General features: G+C 31.9%; 2 protein-coding genes across 2 annotated transcripts; one reads left to right on the forward strand and one right to left on the reverse strand.

The window, feature by feature from the left end:
• Window positions 1-952: 952 nt before the first annotated feature.
• Window positions 953-15,949, forward strand: LOC111714509 (atrial natriuretic peptide receptor 1). The gene is made up of 20 exons (XM_023489645.1): window positions 953-1,071; window positions 1,378-1,439; window positions 1,503-1,560; window positions 2,469-2,547; window positions 3,401-3,524; window positions 4,223-4,316; window positions 5,140-5,231; window positions 5,949-6,008; window positions 6,347-6,408; window positions 7,157-7,208; window positions 7,987-8,041; window positions 8,557-8,676; window positions 8,970-9,003; window positions 9,321-9,382; window positions 10,363-10,465; window positions 11,261-11,303; window positions 12,357-12,417; window positions 12,693-12,767; window positions 13,366-13,452; window positions 14,899-15,949. Exons 6-20 carry the CDS (start codon window positions 4,254-4,256, stop codon window positions 14,947-14,949), a joined length of 1,020 nt encoding a protein of 339 aa, XP_023345413.1. The 5' UTR covers window positions 953-1,071; window positions 1,378-1,439; window positions 1,503-1,560; window positions 2,469-2,547; window positions 3,401-3,524; window positions 4,223-4,253; the 3' UTR covers window positions 14,950-15,949.
• Window positions 15,950-16,076: 127 nt separating this feature from the next.
• LOC111714508 (uncharacterized) lies at window positions 16,077-22,996 on the reverse strand. The gene is made up of 11 exons (XM_023489644.1): window positions 22,953-22,996; window positions 22,162-22,218; window positions 21,591-21,668; window positions 20,781-20,859; window positions 20,146-20,210; window positions 19,471-19,589; window positions 18,272-18,335; window positions 17,936-17,969; window positions 17,389-17,434; window positions 16,743-16,854; window positions 16,077-16,300 (listed from the first exon to the last, which is right to left on the reverse strand). Exons 1-11 carry the CDS (start codon window positions 22,994-22,996, stop codon window positions 16,099-16,101), a joined length of 900 nt encoding a protein of 299 aa, XP_023345412.1. The 3' UTR covers window positions 16,077-16,098.
• Window positions 22,997-24,926: the final 1,930 nt, after the last annotated feature.

Consider the following 24,926-nt stretch of genomic DNA (forward strand, 5'->3'; position numbering starts at 1 on the left):
CGGATTCAGGGTCTTTTCGGTCTAAAAACGACTCTTTTATTAGTACTAAAACAGAGTCGGGCCGGCGCCCGTTTTTGGGGTCGTGCGGGTCGTTTTCAGACTCTAAAACAGGGTCGTTTGTTCTATGCGGGTAATCTCTGTTTATTTTTGTGTTTGTCCGATTATTCATAATTCAGGAACCTTGACCGATTTGCCTCACATTTTGATTAGGGAACTCAATAAAGCCACAAGAATGGGTTAAGCTTTTAAAATTCTAATTTTGTTCCCCGGTAAAAATCAGCCAATTGCGGGTAAACGGCGGTAGCAACTTTGAATAATGAATAGCCTGGGAAACGCCAAAGTGATTAAGTACTATCTAAATACCTATTCACTTAGGGGAAACGCAAGGTTTCCAAGCTAGTATGTTTATAAAGAAGTAATCTATGTCTATTTGTGTTTGGAAATGAAAGTGAAAAGTGTATTTCAGGTTTCTGAAAGGAGACGAGTATGGGAATGCAATTGACAAGTGTATTTCAGGTTTCTGAAAAGAGACGCGTAGGGAATGTAATTGACAAGTGTATTTCAGGTTTCTGAAAGGAGACGAGTATGGGAATGTAATTGACAAGTGTATTTCAGGTTTCTGAAAGGAGACGAGTATGGGAATGTAATTGAAAAGTGTATTTCAGGTTTCTGAAAGGGGATGAGTATGGGAATGTAATTGACAAGTGTATTTCAGGTTTCTGAAAGGTGATGAGTATGGGAATGTAATTGACAAGTGTATTTCAGGTTTCTTAAAGAGGATGAGTATGGGAATGTAATTGACAAGTGTATTTCAGGTTTCTGAAGGAGGATGAGTATGAGAGTGTAATTGACAAGTGTATTTCAGGTTTCTAAAAGGAGATGGGTATGGGAATGTAATTGACAAGTGTATTTAAGGTTTCTGAAAGGGGATGAGTATGGGAATGTAATTGACAAGTTTATTTCAGGTTTCTGAAAGGGAATGAGTATGCGAATGTAATTGAAAAATTTACACTCTCAAATACATTTAATAATACGGATCAAGTGCTACAGGGGGTCCAAAACTGGCCAAAGGTATTATCTTAAAATTCTTAAATTTATGTGTACAAAAAATTTAGGTTTTTTTTTGTTAATTTTCTCGTTAATTAAAAAATAAAAACAAATACTTCTGAATTACCACACATTAACCATATTATCAAAATGAAAGACACCTGGCATAAACTGAAATATCCTTGTTCAATCTTTTCAATTTTTACGACTGATTTCGTTCTGAATCTTTGGTCTTCTTCTAAAAAATTCGACGTTCATGATTAAGACTTAAAAGAACAAAGAGTTGTATCCCTCTTTTACTGGTTTTAACCATGTACAAAATATTTCTAGGTTTCTAATGAAAAGTATTTTCAAACTAAATTGAAGTTCCAGATTCAGCATTCACTTTTTAGGTAATAACTTAGAAAATTAATAATTCTGAAAATTTTTAATTTTTTTTTTCTTTTTCTTTTTAGGACGAAAATTCAGGAGGGCAATAAGTCTCTGGCCAGTGTTTTGGATTGGTACAATCAGGAATATACAATTTAATAATCTTTGACTTTGTCATGTTTTATTTGTTTTCATTCATAATTTGAAAACAAAACTTTATTAAAATTCTTAACTGAACTAGAACTACTAATCTAACATAAAAATAGGTTGGGTTTATAAAGGCAAGACACATAAGATTGATATCCAATATGTTTTCAATCATAACTCCTCTTTCTAAAAAGCTATTGAGAAGAATAAAAATGTTTTGAATTTCTATTATGTAACCAGAGGTCGAACTTGAAGAATTTGGACCACATCGTTTAACCGCCAATAACCGGTTCCAATTAAGCGACTGCTTAAGTCTTGAAATTTCCAGGTGACCCAACCATGTTAGAACCGATTTTCTCATTTTCATGCGTATATAACATAACAACTAGAGAAGGTGCGAGAGCACAACCTCGTGCCAGTAATGTGACAAAATTTTGACCTACTCCTTCTTTTTAGTTGTCAGTAAAGAAGTACTTGAAAAGGTTTAAACAGCTGAACTACTTCTATGGTACACTCTCTCACACTACAGAGAAGTAGCTCAACTATTCCTACCGAGTTTAATTACTTCTCTCTATTCATAAATTCCGATCTCAGGCCTTAGAAATAAAAATATAGATTGTTACTAAAGTTTTTGTTCCGAAAAATGTTCTTTTGTCACCATTAATATTGCATTTGTATTCAGAAATTGTATTAAAGCATGGCAAGTCAATTTAACCAAGCCAAGATAAATATAATGTTTTATTGAGTTTACATTACTTAAGTTTATGTATCTACAAATTAACTACATTTAAAATTAAATTAACACTCTCCATTAAAAGATGACAATGTCCCATTCACAACGGTACCCTTAAAAGCTGTGTCTGATCAAGTATGAATTAGAATAAAGATTTGAATTGTATTGTTAGGTAAACAGCAAAACATTGAGTTATGTTACCTACTCCATTCATGATTCAGATATTTCAGATTTCTACAGATATATTATAGGTAAACTAGATTTCTACAGATATATTATATGTAAACTTATATTCAGATTTCTACAGATATATTATATGTAAACTTAAATTCAGATTTCTGCAGATATATTATATGTAAACTTAAATTCAGATTTCTACAGATATATTATAAGTAAACTCAAATAATATGGTTTCTAACAGTGTATATTTCTATTATATATATATATATCTAAGATATAAGAATCTATTACTAGCAAAATATTATGGTTTCTAACAGTGTATATTTCTATTATATATATATCTAAGATATAAGAATCTATAACGAGCAAAATATTATGGTTTCTAACATGGTATATTTCTATTATATATATATATAGGATATATGAATCTATTAAGAGCAAAATATTATGGTTTCTAACAGTGTATATTTCTATTATATATATATCTAGGATATAAGAATCTATTAAGAGCAAAATATTATGGTTTCTACCAGTGTATATTTCTATTATATATATATATATATATCCAGGATATATGAATCTATTACGAGCAAAATATTATGGTTTTTAACAGTGTATATTTCTATTTTATATTTATCTAGGATATAAGAATCTATTACGAGCAAAATAATATGGTTTCTAACAGTGTATATTTCCATTATATATATATCTAGGATATAAGAATCTATTAAGAGCAAAATATTATGGATTCTAACATATTTCTATTATATATATATCTAGGATATAAGAATCTATTACGAGCAAAATAATATTGTTTCTAACAGTGTATATTTCTATTATAAATATATCTAGGATATAAGAATCTACTACGAGCAAAATAATATTGTTTCTAACAGTGTATATTTCCATTATATATATATCCAGGATATAAGAATCTATTACGAGCAGTGGAGTATGCTGGAAAAGCTGGGATTATTGGTATCGAATATTTATCTACCGGACTAACTGAAGAAAAATATGAAAATTTTCTCAACAATGATGTACTGAGGTAACATTTTATAATATTATTAATTATGTATATTAGAACTACAGGGATATTACATTGACATATTCTTTGTATCTTCATATTAACTAACTTGTTTTAAAAAGTAGGTTTTTTAATGCAACATTTTTTTCAAACAAAGGAATAAAGTTTTTTCCCCCAACTCAAGTTTTCTAATCCCTATATCTCTAATCCTACTGTGAGAGTACAGTATAATATTAATTAAATATATTTTAGGCAGGAATATCTGAACCAGACCTTCAACTTTATGCCCTCTGTGAGAGTAGAGTATAATATTAATTAAATATATTTTAGGCAGGAATATCTGAACCAGACATTCAACTTTATGCCCTCTGTGAGAGTAGAGTATAATATTAATCAAATATATTTTAGGCAGGAATATCTGAACCAGACATTCAACTTTATGCCCACTGTGAGAGTACAGTATAATGTTAATAAAATATATTTTAGGCAGGAATATCTGAACCAGACATTCAACTTTATGCCCTCTGTGAGAGTACAGTATAATATTAATAAAATATATTTTAGGCAGGAATATCTGAACCAGACATTCAACTTTATGCCCTCTGTGAGATACAGTATAATATTAATTAAATATATTTTAGGCAGGAATATCTGAACCAGACATCTAACTTTATACACATTGTGAGAGTTCAGTATAATATTAATTAAATATATTTAAGGCAGGAATATCTGAACCAAACATTTAACTTTATGCCCTCTGTGAGAGTTCAGTACAACATGATGAACAACGGCAGTTATTTTCCAATTATCCAGGTGAGGAAATTTGTTAAACATTCATTTTATTGTGCTCTGTGCTGCTCTGTTCGAATTTTAACTTGTTAAGCTTAGCTCTGCATGACACAAGTGGATCCAAGATCCGAACCAGATCATGGATATTGATCTAGTTTTTATCCTACCAGCCCTTCTAGTTTACCCAGTATGTAGTTGACCCGGTGCGTTTTCTGCTACAAAATTTACACAGTAGGCTTAATTCAAAGGCCAAAGGAACTGAGTTTTAGTAACAAATTCTGATTTTCAAATCGCTATATCTTTGCAACCTGATGGTGTTAACCTGTGATATTTCAAACTATCATTATTTGATCTAAAATAATTCATAGTTTGAAATATCTAAGGTCTCCGACATTGAAATGCAAAGATATAGGGATAAGGAAATCAGAGTTTGTGACATAAACTCAATTCTTTTCAAGAATTTAAACCGCGTCGCTGAACCCCCAATAACCGGATTCATTTGAGCGCCGGTTCAAATCACAAACGCTTGAACCAAAGGAGTCCAAAGGATCCCTATATCTTTAGATTCCAATGTCGTAGACCTTTGATATTTCAAACTATGAGTTCTGTTAGATCAAATAATATAAGCTTGAAGTATTAAAGGTTTACAACATTGGGTTTCAAAGATATAGGGATAAGAAAATCAGAGTTTGTGGCAAAGAATCAACTCCTTTTAAGATGATCCATTGGCGGTTTAAATTTTTAAAATTCGGCCTTAGGTCTATGATAAGTATATCCGGAAATTAATCCAATAAAGAGTAAAAACAATAAAATTATTTTTTCAGTTCAGATTTTTTTTTAATTTTAGGAAAAGATAATGAACAGAGAGGACTTTAATAAATCTCTGAAACAAGTTATTGAATACTTTAGTCACTTTCTCAAGTACACAGATAATTTAAGGTAATTGATAACGGAATTGTTCACTAATATCTAACTAGTAATCAAGCAAAATAAACATGTATTTTGCTAAATTACTTTTAACAGATAAGAAACATAAAGATGGTTTATTCTAACAAAATTTAAAACAAACATTGTATTTATTCAAACTATATCAAATGAAATCAAATCAAATTATATATTTAGCCATAAATAAGCATGTAAAAATGGATATTTATAATTAACATTAGTTGAAATGACAGTTTATAGCATGGAGACGGAACTAGCCGAAACTGTTTTCAGTCGGTCTCCCGTACAATCAGTCTTTAATCAAAAAAATTAACTTAAAAAGTTTCACAAAAATTAGATTTAGAAAGGTTGGAGTTCCTGGCAGAGAAAGGTGAGGGTTCCTTTAAGAAATCTGGTGGCTAAAAATTACCATTTAAAATAAAAGATATGATTCCTGGCTGAAAAGATCCACAGGCTGGTCAAGCGAGGAACAAAGCTATAATTAAGAATTAATTAAGTATTTGAGCGACTGAAACAATAAAGTTTATCACATCTAAAGTCTAAATATTTATCAAGCAAGAATTTTTTAGCAATAAGTTTAAACCCAAGTTTGTTCTCAATTTGTTTAATATTTAGATCAAAATCATTCCATAACAAAGGAAAGCTGAAAAAAGGAAACTTTTTTAAAAAATCATTTCGTACCCTTGGTAGTAAAAAATCATCTGATTTTAGGATTATCATCAATTCTGTGACTAAAGATATCTTGGATCGTGTCAACTCAAACTCTGCCAGGAACAGTTTCTATATAATTAAAGCAAATTAGAGTTATGTTCAAGTCTGCGTTAAATAATGAAACTGAGTCTTTGCAACAAACTCTGATTTTCTAATTCTATATCTTTGCATTCCAATGGCTTAGACCTTAGATAAACAAAACTAAGACTTCTGTTGGTTTTTAAACAAAAACGAAGAAGTTTATTTTAAGAACATTTTACACACAATGGTGTATAACAATCTATGCTTTCATAGAGAGAAAAAAGAGTGAAAATGCTTTATATATATATATATATATATATATATATATATATATTGAGGTAAGAGCTACATAAAATATTTATATAAAACTGGTTTAGTTTACGTGAGGAGAATGCTGTTCCCTTGGTTCTAATTATTCTCCTAACAATCTTCATTCCAGGAACCAAATTTAATAATTAGCCCACAGACCATTATTTTCTTGAAAAATCATATACCCCCTTTCGAATGAAATGCACGGATCGGCAAAACATATTTTAGGGTATTTTGTTTGAATTTGGGAGAATAAATGTTTTGAAGGGAAATAAATGAATTTCTGGGTAAACAGTGTCAACAAGGGGGATACAACTTAAATTTTGATGTCCATTTTTTCACTTTTTTCCCCAAGATCTCTAACATTATTTTTATAAAATATAGAGATTTATCAGATTTTAAGACCGCGTCAACTTTGAAGTGTTGTCTTGGGTTTTATCCCACCAACTCCCCTATAATGTTTTGTAGCCTGGACGTGTTTATCATAAAACTGCAATGTGCTTGTTCCTAACTTCGATTTATAATGATTTATAATTGCATATTTTGGTTTGCAGTAAGCTAGAAGTACTACAACTATGAAAAATGGGTTGAAGAAGTTTTTTACTCGAAACTTCTGACAAGAGAAATGTTTCAACTTTATTTACGTAAATCAAATCTTCTTCTTTTTTGTTTTCCACCGAATGATGGTGGATATTTTAATAATTTATTTATCTTTCTATTTATTTATTTATCTATGTATTTATCTACTTATTTATTTATTTATTTACTTGATTATTCATTTCTTTATTTATTTATCTATGTATTTATCTCTTTTATTTATTTATTTATTTGTTTATTCATTTATTTGTTCATCTATTCATTTATTAAATTTGGTTCAGTTTGTATCTGGTTCACTCTCAACAGCACTAACAGTATGATGAAGTACTCTAGGTAAGTTTCACCAATTAAGAAAATTGTAACTATTAAATCAAAAGATTGCTTAAAAATTATATAAGACGTTAAAAAAATTTTGTTTATTTTTTATGAATCTCTGAATAAAAACAGTTTTTAGGTAGCCAAACAAACAGCGATCATTTGACCCTTAATCAAGGACCACAGACTACACAGGCTGCTTATCTCCTTTCACAGGGTGGGCTATGTAGTCGTAGGCCTAAGTTGATCCGCCACGACACGCCACATTTTTACTATAGGTTTTTAGAGTGCCATCTCACGGCCACTTGAACAAAATACCCATTCAGGGGTTAAGCTTTACAACTTTTGAAGAAATACTCCAATTTTAAACATGAAACATAACATTTATGAATTCAGTCTTTTTTTGAAGATTTTGTGTCTCGTATCCAAAGGATCCTTAAATGTCCCTGAATACAGATGTTTGCTGATTGGTCGTGTACAGTACTTGTACACAATAGAACATGCTGTGGAAAATATCGCATATTTTAGCTGATAATCGATCTCTTATCTCTGTCAAGATCAGAATAAGCTTATTTGTACTTGTGTTCCTAATTCCAAAGAATAGAATATAATTTTCTTTTCGTGAAAAGATTAACAATATCATTAGGTGTTCAAACTGTAAATAATTTGAAAAAAAAACTAAAATAATCACTAAATATGTATGATCACAAAAAATGTCATATGATGGTCTCTTTAAAAAATTGTGATTGAGAAAAATCTAAATTAAGTTTTATTAATTTTCTTACTTCTTGTTCAGGCTTTACAATGAGCGAGTCATGGTATTTGAAGCAGAGAAGAAGAAAACTGAAAAGGTATTATTTTCCTTTTTCCAAAACTGAAAAGGTATTATTTCCTGTTTCCAAAACGTTTAAAATTAATTGGAAAAATTTTTTTGAAGATGACATCATAATCTTAATATATAATACTAGGCTCTCAGGGCGCTTCGCGCCCATCTTCTATTTCAACTTTTTAATTGTTTCTCAATCTTTTAGCCTTTCCTATTAAAAAAAAAACAAAACACAATAAAACAACTCTACATGTATTTTCAAACTTTTACGATAGTCAAAAACCTTCCCTGGGGTCATGTGAGGTCCCACAAAAAATTTGGATTCAGTCGTTTTGACGTTTTACCGTTACAAATAAACAAACAGGCAGAAAAGCAAAATATTTATATATAGATGGCTTAACGTTTGTCCATTCCTGCATCTAAGACTCAGGTTCAGCTCCTTAGATGGGAAAACAATAAGTTGACTGTAAAGTCTTCTTCTCACAGATTTAAGATTCAAAAGTTTCATGTTTAATGATAAATTTAGTTGTGTTTCTATAGTTGCTGAGTTCTCTGTTGCCGCGTTCTATTATCCGGCAGATGAAACGTGGAACAGTTCCAGACCCTGAACTATTTCAGAGCGCTACAGTCTTCATTTGTGATATTGTTTCCTTCACAAAGGAACCAAACAAAAAAAATTAAAAATGGATAATTTATTAGAATTTTGCAGGAAATACATGATTTACAAAAATGCTAAATTATAATTAACTTTCGTCATAACTTTTTTTAAATTGTCTCGGCTAAGATAAATGTAAAATTCTAACGATTTTAATCTTTAAACTTTAAAAGATACCACATAAATACTGCAAACTTCCAAAATTTCAAACTTTAAAAGACTGCCCTTAAATAAATGTTGCAATGTTTTAATCCTAATAGAAATAATCCAATTTTTTACATAATTTGGTTGTTCTCAGATAGCTGGTGAAAGTACAGCACAGCAGATAATAGGTATCAAATACCTAAATTTTCATTCATAATTTTATACTTATTAAGAGTAGAACCATTGAAAACTGTTAGGTTTAAAAATTTTAAGTAGGAAATTGCTTGTTAGTTATAGTTTATCAGTTAGATATCAGGTTAGTTAGTTAGTTAGTTTAGTTAGTAAGTTGGTTAGTTAGTTAGTTAGTTAGTTAGTTAGTTAGTTAGTTAGTAAGTTAGTGAGTTAGTAAGTTAGTTAGTTAAATAGTGTATATAGTTAGTTAATTAGTTAGTTAATTATTTAGTTGGTTATTTAGAAGGTTAATTACTTATTATTAATTGTTAAGAATTTTTGAATGAGCTGTATAATCTGTTTGATGAGAGGATTGAAAATTATAATGTTTACAAGGTAAAAATGATTTTTTATAATGACATAACAGGCTTCAGAAAAATTACAAAGATTTACATCCTTGGATATTGGCCTGATTTTATTTTATGAAACGTTGCAAAATTTAGATGATCTGATAGAAGCAAAATCAATCTTTCAGGCTTATATCTTCTGTCAGAGTTAAAATTTTGAAAAGTGTAATAAAAACAATCTTTTAGAAAATACAATTTTGGAGTCTCCTGAAAGACTGAAAGCCTAAATATTCTGAAAAATACACCAGAATTAGCCAGGAGTTAAACAATTGTAAATAAGTTATGACAAATCAATTCTTCAGGAAATATGATTTAATTGTTTCTAAAATAAGAATTTAAAACAGTAAGTTTCATTTTAAGCTGTAATTTGTATCCCTTTTTTTTCTTCGGAACATAAGATTTATTTTTGAGTAATATGTACAGGTACAGGTACAGGTATGTACAGGTACAGGTATGTACAGGTACAGGTATGTACAGGTACAGGTATGTACAGGTACAGGTATGTACAGGTACAGGTACAGTACAGGTACAGGTATGTACAGGTACAGGTATGTACAGGTACAGGTATGTACAGGAACAGGTATGTACAGGTACAGGTACAGGTATATACACTGTACAGGTACAGGTACAGGTACAGGTATGTACAGGTACAGGTATGTACAGGTACAGGTATGTACAGGTACAGGTACAGGTATGTACACTGTACAGGTACAGGTACAGGTACAGGTATGTACACTGTACAGGTACAGGTACAGGTACAGGTATGTACAGGTACAGGTATGTACAGGTTCAGGTATGTACAGGTACAGGTACAGGTATGTACAAGTACAGGTACAGGTATGTACAGGTACAGGTATGTACAGGTACAGGTATGTACAGGTACAGGTACAGGTATGTACAGGTACAGGTATGTACAGGTACAGGTATGTACAGGTACAGGTATGTACAGGTACAAGTCATTTTATTAAGGTAGAGACTATAGGTGATGCCTACATGGTGGCTAGTGGAGTACCAATTATAAATGGGAATCAACATGCTGTAGAAATTGCAAAAATGGCACTTGATCTTTTAGGTAAAAAAAAGGCATTAAACATCTCTGAAAATTATGGCCATCGATATGCTGAAGGAAGTATCGATAATGAAACGATCATTTTCGAAAATTAACGGAAGAGTTTGTTAACGAACAGGAAAAACCATTAATTTTTAAATCGTTAACAAAACAGATTAGCCGTTTTTGACAAAAAAATTAACGATTGAAAACGAAAACAAGGCGACTTTCGATAACGCTGTTATAAAAATTGAGATCGTTAACGTAACTAACAGTAACTTGTAAAAAAACCCAAAAAATACCATTAACATTAAGAATGTTCCGTTTCTACCTTAATTAACAGCTGCCTGAAATTTTTCTTTTTTAACGGTTTGAACTAACCTTTAACATAACGGTTAGAAAAAGTTGGAACATGCCCAGCCCTAGCCGTCATTATGTTTATTATCTCTGGTAAAAATGGCTGTAAACCTTCTGAATAGAAATTGTTTGAAAACAATGGCACTTGATTCCCTTGGCCTAAAGATTCCCTTGGAAAAACGAATATTTACTTCTTCATTTGTTGCTGCCTTATTACTTTACATCCTTTTAAATTATTTAAATATTGGCGGCAAAACTTCTGACCTCTCAGTCCGAATTTAATCAATTTGAGCCGCGTCTCAAATCCGCCAAAAATCGGTTTCAATTGAGCGCCGGCTTCAATCTTGAAACATTGTATACAATTTTAAGTGGAACCAATCATATTTAAGTTGTGTCTCAAATTTAAGCTGCAGCTCAAATTCTTTAAATTCGGCCTCTGAATTTATAGAAAATTCATTTTAGCAAACGTTGTAACGTTCGAGATTCCTCACAAGCCAGGATACAGGTAGGATTCCTCAAAAGCCAGGATACAGGTAGGATTCCTCACAAGCCAGGATACAGGTAGGATTCCTCACAAGCCAGGACACAGGTAAGATTCCTCACAAGCCAGGATACAGGTAGGATTCCTCACAAGCCAGGATACAGGTAGGATTCCTCACAAGCCAGGATACAGGTAGGATTCCTCACAAGCCAGTATACAGGTAGGATCCCTCATAAGCCAGGATACAGGTAGGATCCCTCACAAGCCAGGATACAGGTAGGATTGAAAAAATGGTATCTCAAAATTTCATGTTTTGATTAATGAAAAGGTTATTATTGAAAAAGTCATTGATTGGTACTTTTTTTGTTTCACGAAAATCTATGTATTCATTTTATGGATGTGTAGAAAATTATAGATACAAAGTTACATTTACTTAAAAGGAACCACGTTTTTGCCTCAAACTCAAATTTTTGAATCCCTATATCGTTGCAACCTGATGGTGTTAGTCTTTAAAATTCTAAACTCAACTATTTTACTCAGCAGGATTCATAGTTCAAAATAACAAAGGTCCAAAACTTCGGGTTGCAAATATACAGGGATTTGAAAAGATTTTATAAAGTTTCCTTTCCTCACTTTATAGTATTGCATCAATATTTTCTGAAATATTTAGCAATGGTTAAGCACAGATTTTTACATTTTGCCCCTCTTGAATCCGGTCGCTCTGCTGGACTCTGTAACTCTTGGCTTCTGGACTCTGACTCTCTGAACTTGCAAACTTCAAACTCCGGCCCTACATTTTTACCCTCCTAACCCCTGCTTCCCAAAGCAGAAAGGGAGTTGGTCCCTCTTTCTAAGAGGCTTTCATTGCAACTGAAGTTTATCTTATTTTGGTCTCCTTTTATATCCTGTGATCCTGCCTTATCAACACATCCTTATATGTTTTTGTTAAGCTAAAGTATCTAGATAAGACGGAGGAGGGAAGGTCTACATGACCCCATAGGGTAAAGGAGGGGGCGGGAAGTGGTTACAATATTATTTATAGAAAAGTACTTCTATAAATCTGATTGTTTGATCTAGGTTGAAGATAAGGTCTGGAATGCATACTGGAAGCGTTGTTGGCGGCGTAGTTGGCGCTAAGGTTAGTTAATTATTTTTTTTTAATTGATGATGAAAACGTTTTAAAATTGCCATACATTTTTTAATTCTTTTGAGCTTTTGCATGGTGAAATTTACAATTGACAAATTTTCCGGCCCATTAACAACATTGTAAAAAGTTGGTGTGTATAGTTAACCTTTTTGAACTTTCCGGCCATGGGACTTATTTTAATGTATTCATGTAGTTTCAGTATTTCGAATTTAGATATTGTAAAAAAATATAATTTAATAACAATGATATAATTAAAACTGTTACAGATACCTCATTATTCAATATTTGGAGACACTGTGGAGATAGCTGGAATAATGGAGTCTAGTGGAGAGGCTATGAAGGTAATCAAATATATCATCATAGGCTTTTAGGGCATTTCGTGCTTTCCTTCCATTAACACTTTTAGCTTTCAACTTTGCCAATTGTATTCATTCTCAAATTTTCGCGGATGTTTGTATTTCAATTGGCGCATTTTCAAACACAAATGGAAAAAAAATCCGTGCAAAATTGTTCAACTTTTACGGACGAAAAACCTTTCTTGGAGTGATGTGAGCTGCCAAAAAAAAATTGGGCCTGATTTGTTCAGTTGTTTTGACGTAAAAACAAACAGGCAGACAATACCCTTACCTAAGATAGTTTCCAGTGAAATAAAACTACATTTATAGAGTCTGATTTGCAACAGTACTCTTTCAACCTATGCTCATGATTAAAAGCGAGTTTTTCTTTCCAAAAATTGTTATTTTTCAAGAATTGTCTCTCTTTTAAAGTGACTCGTGGATATATGCTCCAAAGGCAAGAAAAGATTTCATCAGAATTTGATGACAGATTCCAAAATCACAACATCTTTCTCATTGTTACTCAGATAAAGGTTAAAAGTAGAAACGGTGTGAATTGAACATGCCAGTTTATTTCTGTCCCTTTAACCAAATCCATGTTCAGATTCAGATGTCTGAGGCATCTACAACTATTCTTGAAAAAAGTGGAGGATTCAACTACACCTCTAGGGGAGTAGTTCAACTACCAAAGGTATAATGTCAGTGAACTAGGGCTAATTTTAATTCGAGCCGAACTGACTCCTTGTACTGGCCTTAGTAAGGTACATCAGGTACCGACTTGACTTTTATCCTTTGTTGGTCAGAGTTTTTTACATTACCCGATCATCTCAATAATTTTGTGTTTGCTTCGTTTTTGAGCTAGATACAACTAGACATAATTTTTATTTATTTAACAATTGTTTATACATAAAACAATAAAACATCCCCATCAAATTATTTTTGGGTTAGGACAGGCTTTTAAACAAAGAGAACAGAATATATGTTAGAGTGGAATTTACTAGAAAAAAGTGTAAAACGACCATTTTGTTGTACTGTTTCCATACTACAGGTGTACTTCACGTATTTGTGCTATATAACCTTTTGGTCCCTGGAACATCATTTTATAGAAAATCTAAAATTAATGTTAAAAGAAAAACAAATTATGAAATAGGCTGGTTTCATAATTGACCAATGATCATTTCACATGTTAAAACTATAAATCAAATGATGGTTTTTATTCCCCTAATTCATTATAAAGTTTATTTAACAGCTTTAAAAATGTTGAAATTGAAATGAATATTCTAGGGATTCCCTAGTAGGGAACATACTGTCTTAATGTACTCTACTGCACATAATTTGTGAACATTTATATGATTTGTACACTTTGAACTCCCTTTCAGGCTGAAAGAGACTGAAAAATTCATACCGAGAGATTCCCAAAATTCTCCTCTAATATATATTCTATTCTCTATGCTTTTAAAGTTCTGAGCCGTCACTGTCTAAAAGAGAGTGTTAGCGCTGCAAATATATAGAGAAGGGGCCAAACTCTGAGCCAAGAAACGAGTTGTATCAAAAATTAACAGAAATGAATTGAGGTTTTGCCACAAACTCTGATTTTCTAATTTCAATATCGTTGCAACCCAATGTCGCAGACCTTTGATATTTCAAACTATGAATTCTATTAGATCAAATAATGTAATTTTGAAATATCAAAGGTTTACACCCTAAGGTTGCAAAGATATAGGTTTTACAAAAGCTGAATATGTGGCAAAGACTCAATTCCTTTGTACGCTACCAAGAATTGTATACCCGACAAAAGTCTGGTAGGTAGGAAGGTACCTAAGTGCATAACTAGCACAACTAGCACAACTAAAGATACTATTATTATTGTATATTTTATTCCAATTGATAAAAACATTCCCAAATATAAAGTGTATGTGAACCCCGCTAGATGGTATGCGGGAATGAAGTATATTCTCCAACTCCTTCTTTAAGTACAATTCAGATAATCATCCTGGTTTAAACTCGGTTCCTGCTTCATCTACGCATTATTGAACTTGGTTCATACAATTGACATAGCAGTTTTTTAAGTATCTTATGAATTAAAATTATCAACTACATCTTACTATCTGGTTGACACTAATTATCCTTGTATTAGATTGGTGAGATGGAAACCTACTGGCTGGTGGGACGAAAAGATCCAAATTGAAAACCATTCAGAAATCCAAGAAAAAATCCTCTGAAAAAAATCCAAAATAAAATCAAGATAACAGAGTTTAGATATTCAGAAATACCATCGTTGAAAGGCCGGTTTTTGAATCTCAAAATTCTGAAAATCCTTTTTCAAAATTGTTAGACAAGCTTTCTTTTATTACATTATGCAACATTTTTATTCTGACCAAATATTTTAAAAAATCTGATCTTTGAGGATGGAACAAAATTCGCATAATTTAATTAATACTAACTTTTCGAGAATACAACTTTGCAATTTAATGAATTATTCGCATTTTTGTTAAACACTTTTAACGCCAAAAACACCTAAATGTCTCAATACCGCCATCAAACCTATGCCCATCACTAATCAGAAAAACAATGAGCTACATGTTAGCTTTATAATATGCGTAGAAAGCGGAGGTAGAAAGCTGTTGTTGTGGTCAAAGGAAAGCGTTTTTCAAGAAACCTACATATCGTGGTATTTTTTCATGAAAATTGTCAAATTATTTTAATTTGGTTGCAGGAGTCACTTTTTCAAAATACCAAAACACAAAATAATTTTTTGGAGAAAAAGTCATTTATTCATTATTAATTATTTGACTAAGTTTTACAAGGTAATGTTGGTAAATAAAAGGATGCCACTTGAAATTACATATACTGTTCCTTTAAAAGATCTTGTATGTTTTATAAATGTTGTTTGTTCAAAAAACTTTGTGTTTTAAATATATCATAAATGTGATTTTTGGGAAGATTTGTTTATATTTTTAATTCATTTCTCAGTTTTTCTTGCTTGATATACTTTAAAAGATCAGGACTGAGGCGACAAGGACAACTGAAGAATTAGGAATTCGATGTGCATTCTACAAAAACTATTACGGAAAGAGCCTTTAAATTATTTTCCAAATATGTTTAAATTTTGGTTTAACTTTTATGGTTTAACCATAGATAAATGATACATTTATATCTTTCAAGATGAAAAATGTCGTCTTATGCGCAATCTATCTTTATCTATGGGTTTAACTGGCTCCTGATAATACTATTTTGTGAATACTTAAACACAAGCATCACTGGAATAAGAAAACGAGTTGGAGACATGACAATATATTAAAAATGTATAGAATATTTCTCTTGCCATCTCAATATATTAAACTGACAAGTTTAACAACATAAAACATTTGAATAAAATGTACATATTTAACAAGGATTGTGAAGCTGACGATGGAACAGGTCCGTAGTTGCAGATTGCCGTGTTTCCCGCCAAATCTTGCACGTGCACGCTTGCCGCGTCCTCACAGCAACTTTGAGATAATTTTAAAATTACTTCTCCTCTGGTACCAATGGGATACCTGCAACAAACCATGTAAAGTTTAAATGATGTGTTCATTTATAATAGGGGCGTATGTCAAACATAATTGTTGTAAAGAAACATTTTTATTTCTCACCCATTTTTATCGTTGGGTTAATAATAGTAGGAGAAAGTTTTATTTTTTTCATTTTGTTCAATCTAAATATTTATTTCTTAAAACTAGTTTAAGTTTAAGGTCTAACGTCATATATATTGCAAACATATAAAAATTTTCTGGTGGGGGATAAAATGTTCATATTCAAAACTCCAAATTAGAAAGAAATCCTAGATAACAGGACAAGCGAGGCAAGCAAAAATCTCACTTTTTGAATGCCAATAAAGCCATAGTATAGGGCAGAATTAACCCCAAGAACAAGGAAAGGACCGAACCGGTACAAATTTCCTTAGATGGTAGTGTTTAGTTGTGTTTATCAGTTGTATACCTGGAATATCTGAGTTCAATATTATCAGGATAAACAGGTTTAAACATCTGTATTCCTGATTCCTTGTCCTCAACCCTCAATATCAGATCATAGCTGGATTCAGAGCAGAAACCTAGAACATTCAGAGATAAAGATAGACATAAGATGACATTTCCTTGTAATACTCCAGAAGCCTGGAATATTCAGAGATAAATAAAGATCTGACTCATACACCTCTCTAAGAGCAGAAACCTGGTATTCTTGAGATAGAAAGGACATATACGACATGCTCTAGGAGAACACCAATTTTCTAACTCTTTGGGTAACATAATAATCTGAGCATTATCATATATATATGTATATATATTATATATATTATATATATATATATATCAATTTACGACATACGTACTTAAAGTTTGCATTCCATAGCAATGATTATTTTTACTTTAAAAAGAAGATAAAAACATTAAACAGATTGTTTTTTGTTTTAGCCTTTTATCTTCTATCATTACATTTTCCTTCATTTGCAAAGTTTATGTCATGTAAAAATCCATTTTTGAATCGTAATTGAGGTTAAGTGCTGGGGGGGGGGGCACGCACTGCAATACCGTAAAAACAAGTTGATGCCCTTCCCAAAGTTGTGCTTATTTTTAAAAAGGTTTACCTCCTTCTGTTATTTGACATTGCTTCTCTTTTTCACATTCGATAAACTGGAATATTAGAAATATACAATTCAACATTTAGAACCAGTAAATACATCATTATACGTCATTCATAGCCATTACTAATTGATAAAGCCCTTATCTCTAGTATTAATAATGTTTAAATCTACAATCTACACACCCTGATCAATTGCAGTTTAGACAATTTTCCGGATATTTCCGGAAGATTTAGTCGGAAGAGAAATAAAAACTAAAAAATCATTGATTTCTTTATCCACATTCCACAATTCTAAAGTGCTCAGAGCTGAAAACTTTAGAATGAAATATCCAGATATCCGATGGATTAGCTTCTCTGGAGTTTAAATTCATGAGGAGAACAAGCAATATTTAAACTGGATATTAAGAAAAAGAGTGGTTTAAGCCTTAATCCTGATATCCACCATTCTAAAGTTTTCAGCTCAGGTCAGAAAAGAATATTTTCAAAACGTTGACAAATTTATTAATAAAGAAAGCATTCTTTTATGATATATTTAAAAAATATGTTGTTACCTGGCCACAGTCTGGTGGAACTCCGTCATACATTCTTCAGGAAAACATCAAGAACTTTAATAAAGGAAATCTTCTTGAATTTGGTAAGGGGGATTTGGTAAAATCTGAATCTATCTATTGTTTGTCAGACCTCATTTTAACTTTTGAAAGCATCAAATCACACTTCATCTTATAAAATATTTTAATATATATAAAATCTGTAAATATAAACTAATTTTCAAAACAAATTTTGCTCTTTTTTCGCTGGCTAATCATTATGTTCGTAGAAGAAAAACAAACAAACAAAATCATTGAATTTAGCTAAAATCATAATTCATTCTAAATCTTGCTATTTTCCTGATATTCTGGGTAAGAACAGTGAAGTAGAATGTCAGCTCAGTTTTCCAGTGTAATAAAAAGTCTAAAAAATTATTAATATTTTCAAGATTATTGATAGTAATTTTATTCAATAATGTTATGGTGTTATGTATAATTTACACTTACAGCTACCCTCGACCCACTGTCAAGTTAAACAATTTGGTTTGTTGGTATCATGTATATATGATGAACCTGGCTAGTGTTATGTACAGATAGTCTACCTGGCTAGTGTTATGTACAGCTAGTTTACCTGGCTAGTGTTATGTACACCTAGTTTACCTGGCTAGTTTTATGTAAAGCTAGTTTACTTGGCTAGTGTTATGTACAGATAGTCTACCTGGCTTGTGTTATGTACAGCTAGTCTACCTGGCTTGTGTTATACAGCTAGTTTCCCTGCCTAGTGTTTTGTAAAGCTAGTTTACCTGGCTAGTGTTATGTACAGCTAGTTTACCTGGCTATTGTTATGTACAGCTAGTTTACCTAGCTAGTGTTATGTACAGATAGTCTTCCTGGATTGTGTTATGTACAGCTAGTCTACCTGGCTTGTGTTATGTACAACTAGTTTACCTGGCTAGTTTTATGTACAGCTAGTTTACCTGACTAGTGGTATGAACAGCTAGTGTTACCTGGCTTGTGTTATGTATAGCTAGTCTACCTTGCTAGTGTTATGTACAGCTAGTTTACCTGGCTTGTGTTATGTACAGCTAGTCTACCTGGCTAGTGCTATGTACAGCTAGTTTACCTGGCTAGTTTTATGTACAAATAGTCTACCTACCTGACGTTTTATTTAGAGATAGTCTACCTGGCTATTGTACAGCTAGTTTACCTGCATGTATTGTTATGTACAGCTAGACTATCTTGCTTTTGTTATGTACAACAAGTTTACCAGGCTAGTGTTATATACAGTTTGTCTACCTGGAGCTGTTTATGTACAGCTAGTCTACCTGGCTGTTTATGTACAGCTAGTCTACCCGGCTGTGTAATACAGCTAGTCTACCAGGCTAGTGTTATGTAAAGCTAAATTTATGTACATCTAGTCTACCTGGTAAGTGGTATGTACAGTTAGTCTACCAGGCTGTGTAATACAGCTAGTCTACCAGACTAGTGTTATGTACAGCTAAATTTATGTACACCTAGTCTACCTGGTAACTGATAAGTGGTATGTACAGCTAGTCTACCTGGCTGGCTGGAGTTATGTACAGCTAGTCTAGCAACTAGAGTGACCTTCCCTCTGTACATATCTGGGATAAAATGAGAGACATGGAGCTTAACTTTCACTCTTTCTGTACTGTTACTTCTAAATTTACATTCAGTCTAGGTTTATTATTCATATTATCTAAAATATGCATTGATTTTCACATAAAAAACATAGTTTTAAAAAATATATAATTATATAGATGCTGCAAACAATACATTTGAATTAAAAGTTTGTTAAAGCTTCTTATTTTAATATTTTTATACAGTTAAGTTCAAATATAAAGAGACATTGAAAGAATTTTAAAAAATGTCGTATTCTTAACTTTCTGATGATGGAATGCATGCAGATATCTAGCTTTTTAATAAAATGATTACATGGAGCTCTTTAAAACTGTTCCCGCATATTCATGGTTATTTATCTATTTTTGCAATTACTGAGATTTACGTATATAATAGTAAAAAACCCATTGAAAAATTGGCAAGACGACATTTCATAAATTCTTTCGATGTTCAAAATATATTATCTCCGGGGTAATCTGTATATTTATCCTTAAAACAAATACGTCTAAAATAAAAAATTATAAAGTTAAAATTATGCTCATTCAAAATCCTTTTTTAGAATTTAGGTCTTACTTATAAAGACATGAACAGTATTCCTGACATGAAGCATATTTGGTTGTATCTCCTGAACCATCTCCGCATGGATATCCTTCTGTATGCTCTACAACCAAACCAAATAAATTCAAAACTGGTTTTTTGGATTTACTTCAAGAAACAAACCAAATAATTTCAAAACCGGTTTCTGCATGTGATTTACTCTACAACCAAACTTAACAAATTCAAAATCGGTTTCTTTGATTTAACTCTGGAACCAAACCAAATAAATACTTAAAACTGATCTCTTTAATTACTCTGTAACCAACAAATGAATTAATAGCCCACTCATATAAATCATGTGTAAAAGAGGCATACGCAGTTAAAGGCTATTTTAATTCCAGCAAATTTTAGACTTGACAACACGATTAATTGTGCAGTCAAAATGGACAAATGAAAAGATATCACTTTAGTTTCCATGCTAAGAGTCCGAATTTAATGAGTATGAGCCGTGTCTCAAATCCGCAAAAAAAAAAGATTTCAATTGAGCCCCGGCTTAAATCTTGAATCATTGAATACAATTTTCGAAGTGAAATCAAACCTGTTTGAGCCGCGTCTCAAATTTAAGCCGCGGCTCAAATTCTTTAAATTTGGTCTCAGGATCATTAAAAAATTAATGTTTAAATTTGTTTTTTTCCTGAATGGGAAAGTTTTCTTGGAACATGAAGAGTAGAAACAAATCATCTTCGTATTTGTTCTTTACATCAATCGGTATCCTAGATTTATCAAGTAATTAAAATTTTATTCGAAAAAAAATACCAATTTCATCTCTCTTATTTTTATTCAAATACGCAAAACCAATGATAGATCAGTGTTTAATATGTCAATATAGTAACTACACATTAAATAATAAATCATTGCTTACGTTGTTTTGGTTACATGAACATGTAGATATAAACCAACAAAGATTTACTTTGAAAAGATTCCCTATAGCTTACTACCAGTTTTTCCAATAGTTATCTTTGACCAAGGTTATAATACAAGGAAAGTTAATTGCAGTTGCGTATACTCTGCGTACATATTTAAACCAGTTTTCTCTGGGCGGAATTTGTAAACAAGAATAGATGCATCAGTGTTTGTTTAGTATCCGAGGAGGTTAAAAGCATTAAATTTTGATAACTTTGAAAATTTACATAATAGTTTCCTATGGCCAGAATATTTCATTGATTTTTTATGTGAAAGGTGGATCCCATGTCAGGCTTCGACATACGTCTTGTGTTTACATTACCGCCCAGAGACAGTACACTGCAGTACAAAAGATGCGTACACCTCTGAAATAACTTTCCTTGCAAGTTGCCAATAACAAGGATTTCCCAAAAGTTACCTATATGAAAAGTTCCAAGTTCCCCAACAGAAACATATCTGAAGTTTCCCAAAAATTACCTATGATAAGTTCCAAGTTCTCCAAAAGTAACATATGTCTAGTCCAAAGTTTTCTAAAAGTTACCTTTGACTAGTTCCAGGTTTCCCGAAAAGAGGAGTTCCCTCTGGTATACTTAGTTCTACAGGGGAATCCATCCAACCACTGTAATTGTATTTTTCTTTATTATTAAAAATTATAAAAAAGAATTTTTATAATGTTTTAAAAACGGTTCTTATGAAGAAAGAACAGAGTATAAAATATTAAACTATTACTGTACTGGTAGGAAACCGTGCTGTACTGTCCTGCTTTGTAATTTACTGTACAGCTTACAGTAAAATACAGTACATGTATGTACTGTATTTTACTGTATTGTAGTTTAATGTACTGTACTGTTCGTACTAAACTGTACTGTGTCTTACTGTACAGTACTGTAAGTAATGGAATACAATGTACCGTACTAAACTGTACGGTACTGTAATGGATAATAATGAATTGTACTTTATGTACTGTAATTTTTCTGCACTGCACTTTCCTGTAGTATACGTTCCTGTACTGCATTCTCCTGTATTCTACTTTCCTGTATGGTACTTTACTGTACTTCATTATACTCTACTGTGCTGTACTGCAATGTACTGTGCTTTAATTGTATGTATACCTGGAAACTGTTGCACATTTGCTCTTACTATTGACGCACTCCGCAAGAAATACAAGACTGAGAATAAAAAGGGGTTAATTGAAATAAAACAATTAAATAATAATAAAGATGAAATTACGTAGACAACCCCTTTAACAAACAGGGTGTCCCACATCATGCAAATTAGACCGCGTCAATGGGTCTAATACGATTTAGGGGACAAAATACAAATCAGAAAATTCAAGAAGAATGAATCATTTTAAAAAATTTAAAAAGGCTAACAAAAATTTTTTGGCAGAAAATGCTAAATATTTTTTTGCGTATTATGTTCGTATTGTTGATAATCTAATATGATATGGGACGCTCTGTAGATTAATTAAAATAAGTGATAGGACACTAAATGTCGTTTTTTCAAGATTTATGTGTTTTTCGTTTACCTGAGGCAGAAGCCCGAAGGAGTTACTCGCAGTTGGCGTAGAACAGGCTCACTCTCTGAAGAATTACAAGACAGAGAGAGCGCGCCTGTTCAACGCCGACTATGTGTAACTTCTTAGGGCTTTTGCCTTAGGGTTATTGTGCACGAAAAACACAAAAATCTTGAAACGACGACATCTAGTGTCCTATCTGTTATTTTAATTAATCTATGTCCTTTAAATTCTGAGGCAGTTTAATGATGTTTGATTACAAAACTAAACTAAAACAAAACTTATAGAAGTCGTAAAGTTTTTTTAGAGTAATAGCGATTTTTTAAACTCTTTTTCATGAACAAAATGGGAATACATTTTGGCTAGAATAGCTCTCTTTGCCCTTTCCTAAATGTTAAGAAGAAACTGAACATTTTTAAATAGTTTTCCATTTTCTGAAATTACTTTTTCTTCATAAAAATAATGTTTAATTCTTTTCAGTATACAAATTTAGAAATAGTCTGTAATATTTTAAAATGTCCTCTTTAATGTTTAATGCGTATACAGGGTTACCCACAAAAGATGAGTTTGAAAGGACGATCTAAAACTATTGTATTATGATGATTTCACGGAGTGGAGGAAGTCAGGCGGTCATGAGTCACAACATTTTCATCTTCCATGCCACATATTATCTTTTTTGTCTTCCGGCAGCCATGAGCCACAACCGTATACGGTCTTCCATGCCACATCATTGGAGGCTTCCGACAGTCATTACGTTTTTAAATGATAAATTTAGGACATTGAAATTGCAATTTTTAAAAATCCTGCCGCATCACGCGAAAGATCATACCTTGAAGAAATTTTATTAAAGATCAATAAATTATGTGTTCAGTTTATAAACTGATTTACATTATACAAAGACATTCTTACTTCAATTTACGCATTGTGGGCACCGAGACAAATTGTTTGGGGTAGTCTAAAGAATAAGAAAAGATGAGAAAAATCAAAAAAGTAGCTGTCATTTCCTGAGCGTTATAGATTTCCTCAAGAAAAAATTCTATTTTGCAATTTTCTCATTAAATAGTGCAAATTTTCGGTTTGGGCGCCCTTTGAACTTTTAGAGTAAAGATTGAATTTATTTTTGGGGAAAATAAGTTTAGCAGATCTGAAAACTTTAGAATGTTGGATATCGAGATTAATGCTGATCCTCTCTTTTTCTTAATAACAAGACTAACGTAATTTTGTACTTCTATCCAAAAAAGTGTTTGAAATTTAACCAATCAGGGTCGCGTATATGAAACCGATAAATTTGAAATTTTGCGCGCCATTTAAGATTATATACAGAAACGGGAGGAATTCTCTTATTTTAAAACACGGTTTTTGATTTTTCTCTATACTTTATCCAAGAAAAAACGGTTTAAGAAGAAAATATAAAGTGTGTCCATAAGATACTCAGATTAAGTAATCGAGATCAAGGATATCTCATTCTAAAGTTTTCAGCTTAGTTTGCATTTAAAGGAATCGTCATATTTTCAAGTTTTTTTTATATATTTCTTTTGCATGACTGACAGAAAACTCAAATGCTGCGGCATGGAAGACCGTACGGTTGTGCTTGTGGCTCATGGCTCAAGTAAGACAAAAAATCTAATATATTGCATAGATGGGAATAATGTTGTGGCTAATGGCCGCCTGCCTTCCCCCGCTCTTCCAAGGTTAAATTAAGTCTTCTCCCTTGGTTATTATAGTAATTTAATGGATTTTAAAAATAAATTTTTGAAGAAAGAAACTAGTTGCATGAGGAACCATGAGTATAAGGAAACAGACAGTATACATTCGGTACAGTCGTCTCTAAGCTCTCATCCTTAGTGGAATACCCTGTATAAATGAATAAAATTAAAGATGTGAAAATAGATAATAATTGCTAATAGATTGTTAAAATTCTTTGATAAATTTTTCTAATAAAACTTTGCCTAAAAGCCAAGTTGTTGACCTTTAAAAAAGGTCAGAAAATATACAAATAAAGAAATCAGAAAAAACCCAAATATTCTATAACGTTTATTTAAGAAAAAATAAAATTTGTTTTGAAATATTTGCACAAATGGCGAAGTTAAAATTGGTTGATTGAAATTGAACAAAGGATTATAAATTGACGAACATCAGTAGCAAATTCATATTGGTAGTGTATAACTTCATATTGGTGGTGCAGATCAACTAGAACTGGAACAACAGGTTTCTGCTCTCTCCAGGTTATTAAACTCATTAGAGTTGAGATTATCCTCTTGTGGAGGAGAGTTAGAACCCTTGGAACAGGGTGAGTATCCTCTTGTAGAGGAGAGTTAGAACCCTTGGAACAGGGTGAGTATCCTCTTGTAGAGGAGAAGT

The sequence above is a fragment of the Eurytemora carolleeae genome, unplaced genomic scaffold (assembly GCF_000591075.1).
Source record: "Eurytemora carolleeae unplaced genomic scaffold, Eaff_2.0 scaffold1583, whole genome shotgun sequence".
Lineage (NCBI taxonomy): Eukaryota > Metazoa > Arthropoda > Copepoda > Calanoida > Temoridae > Eurytemora > Eurytemora carolleeae.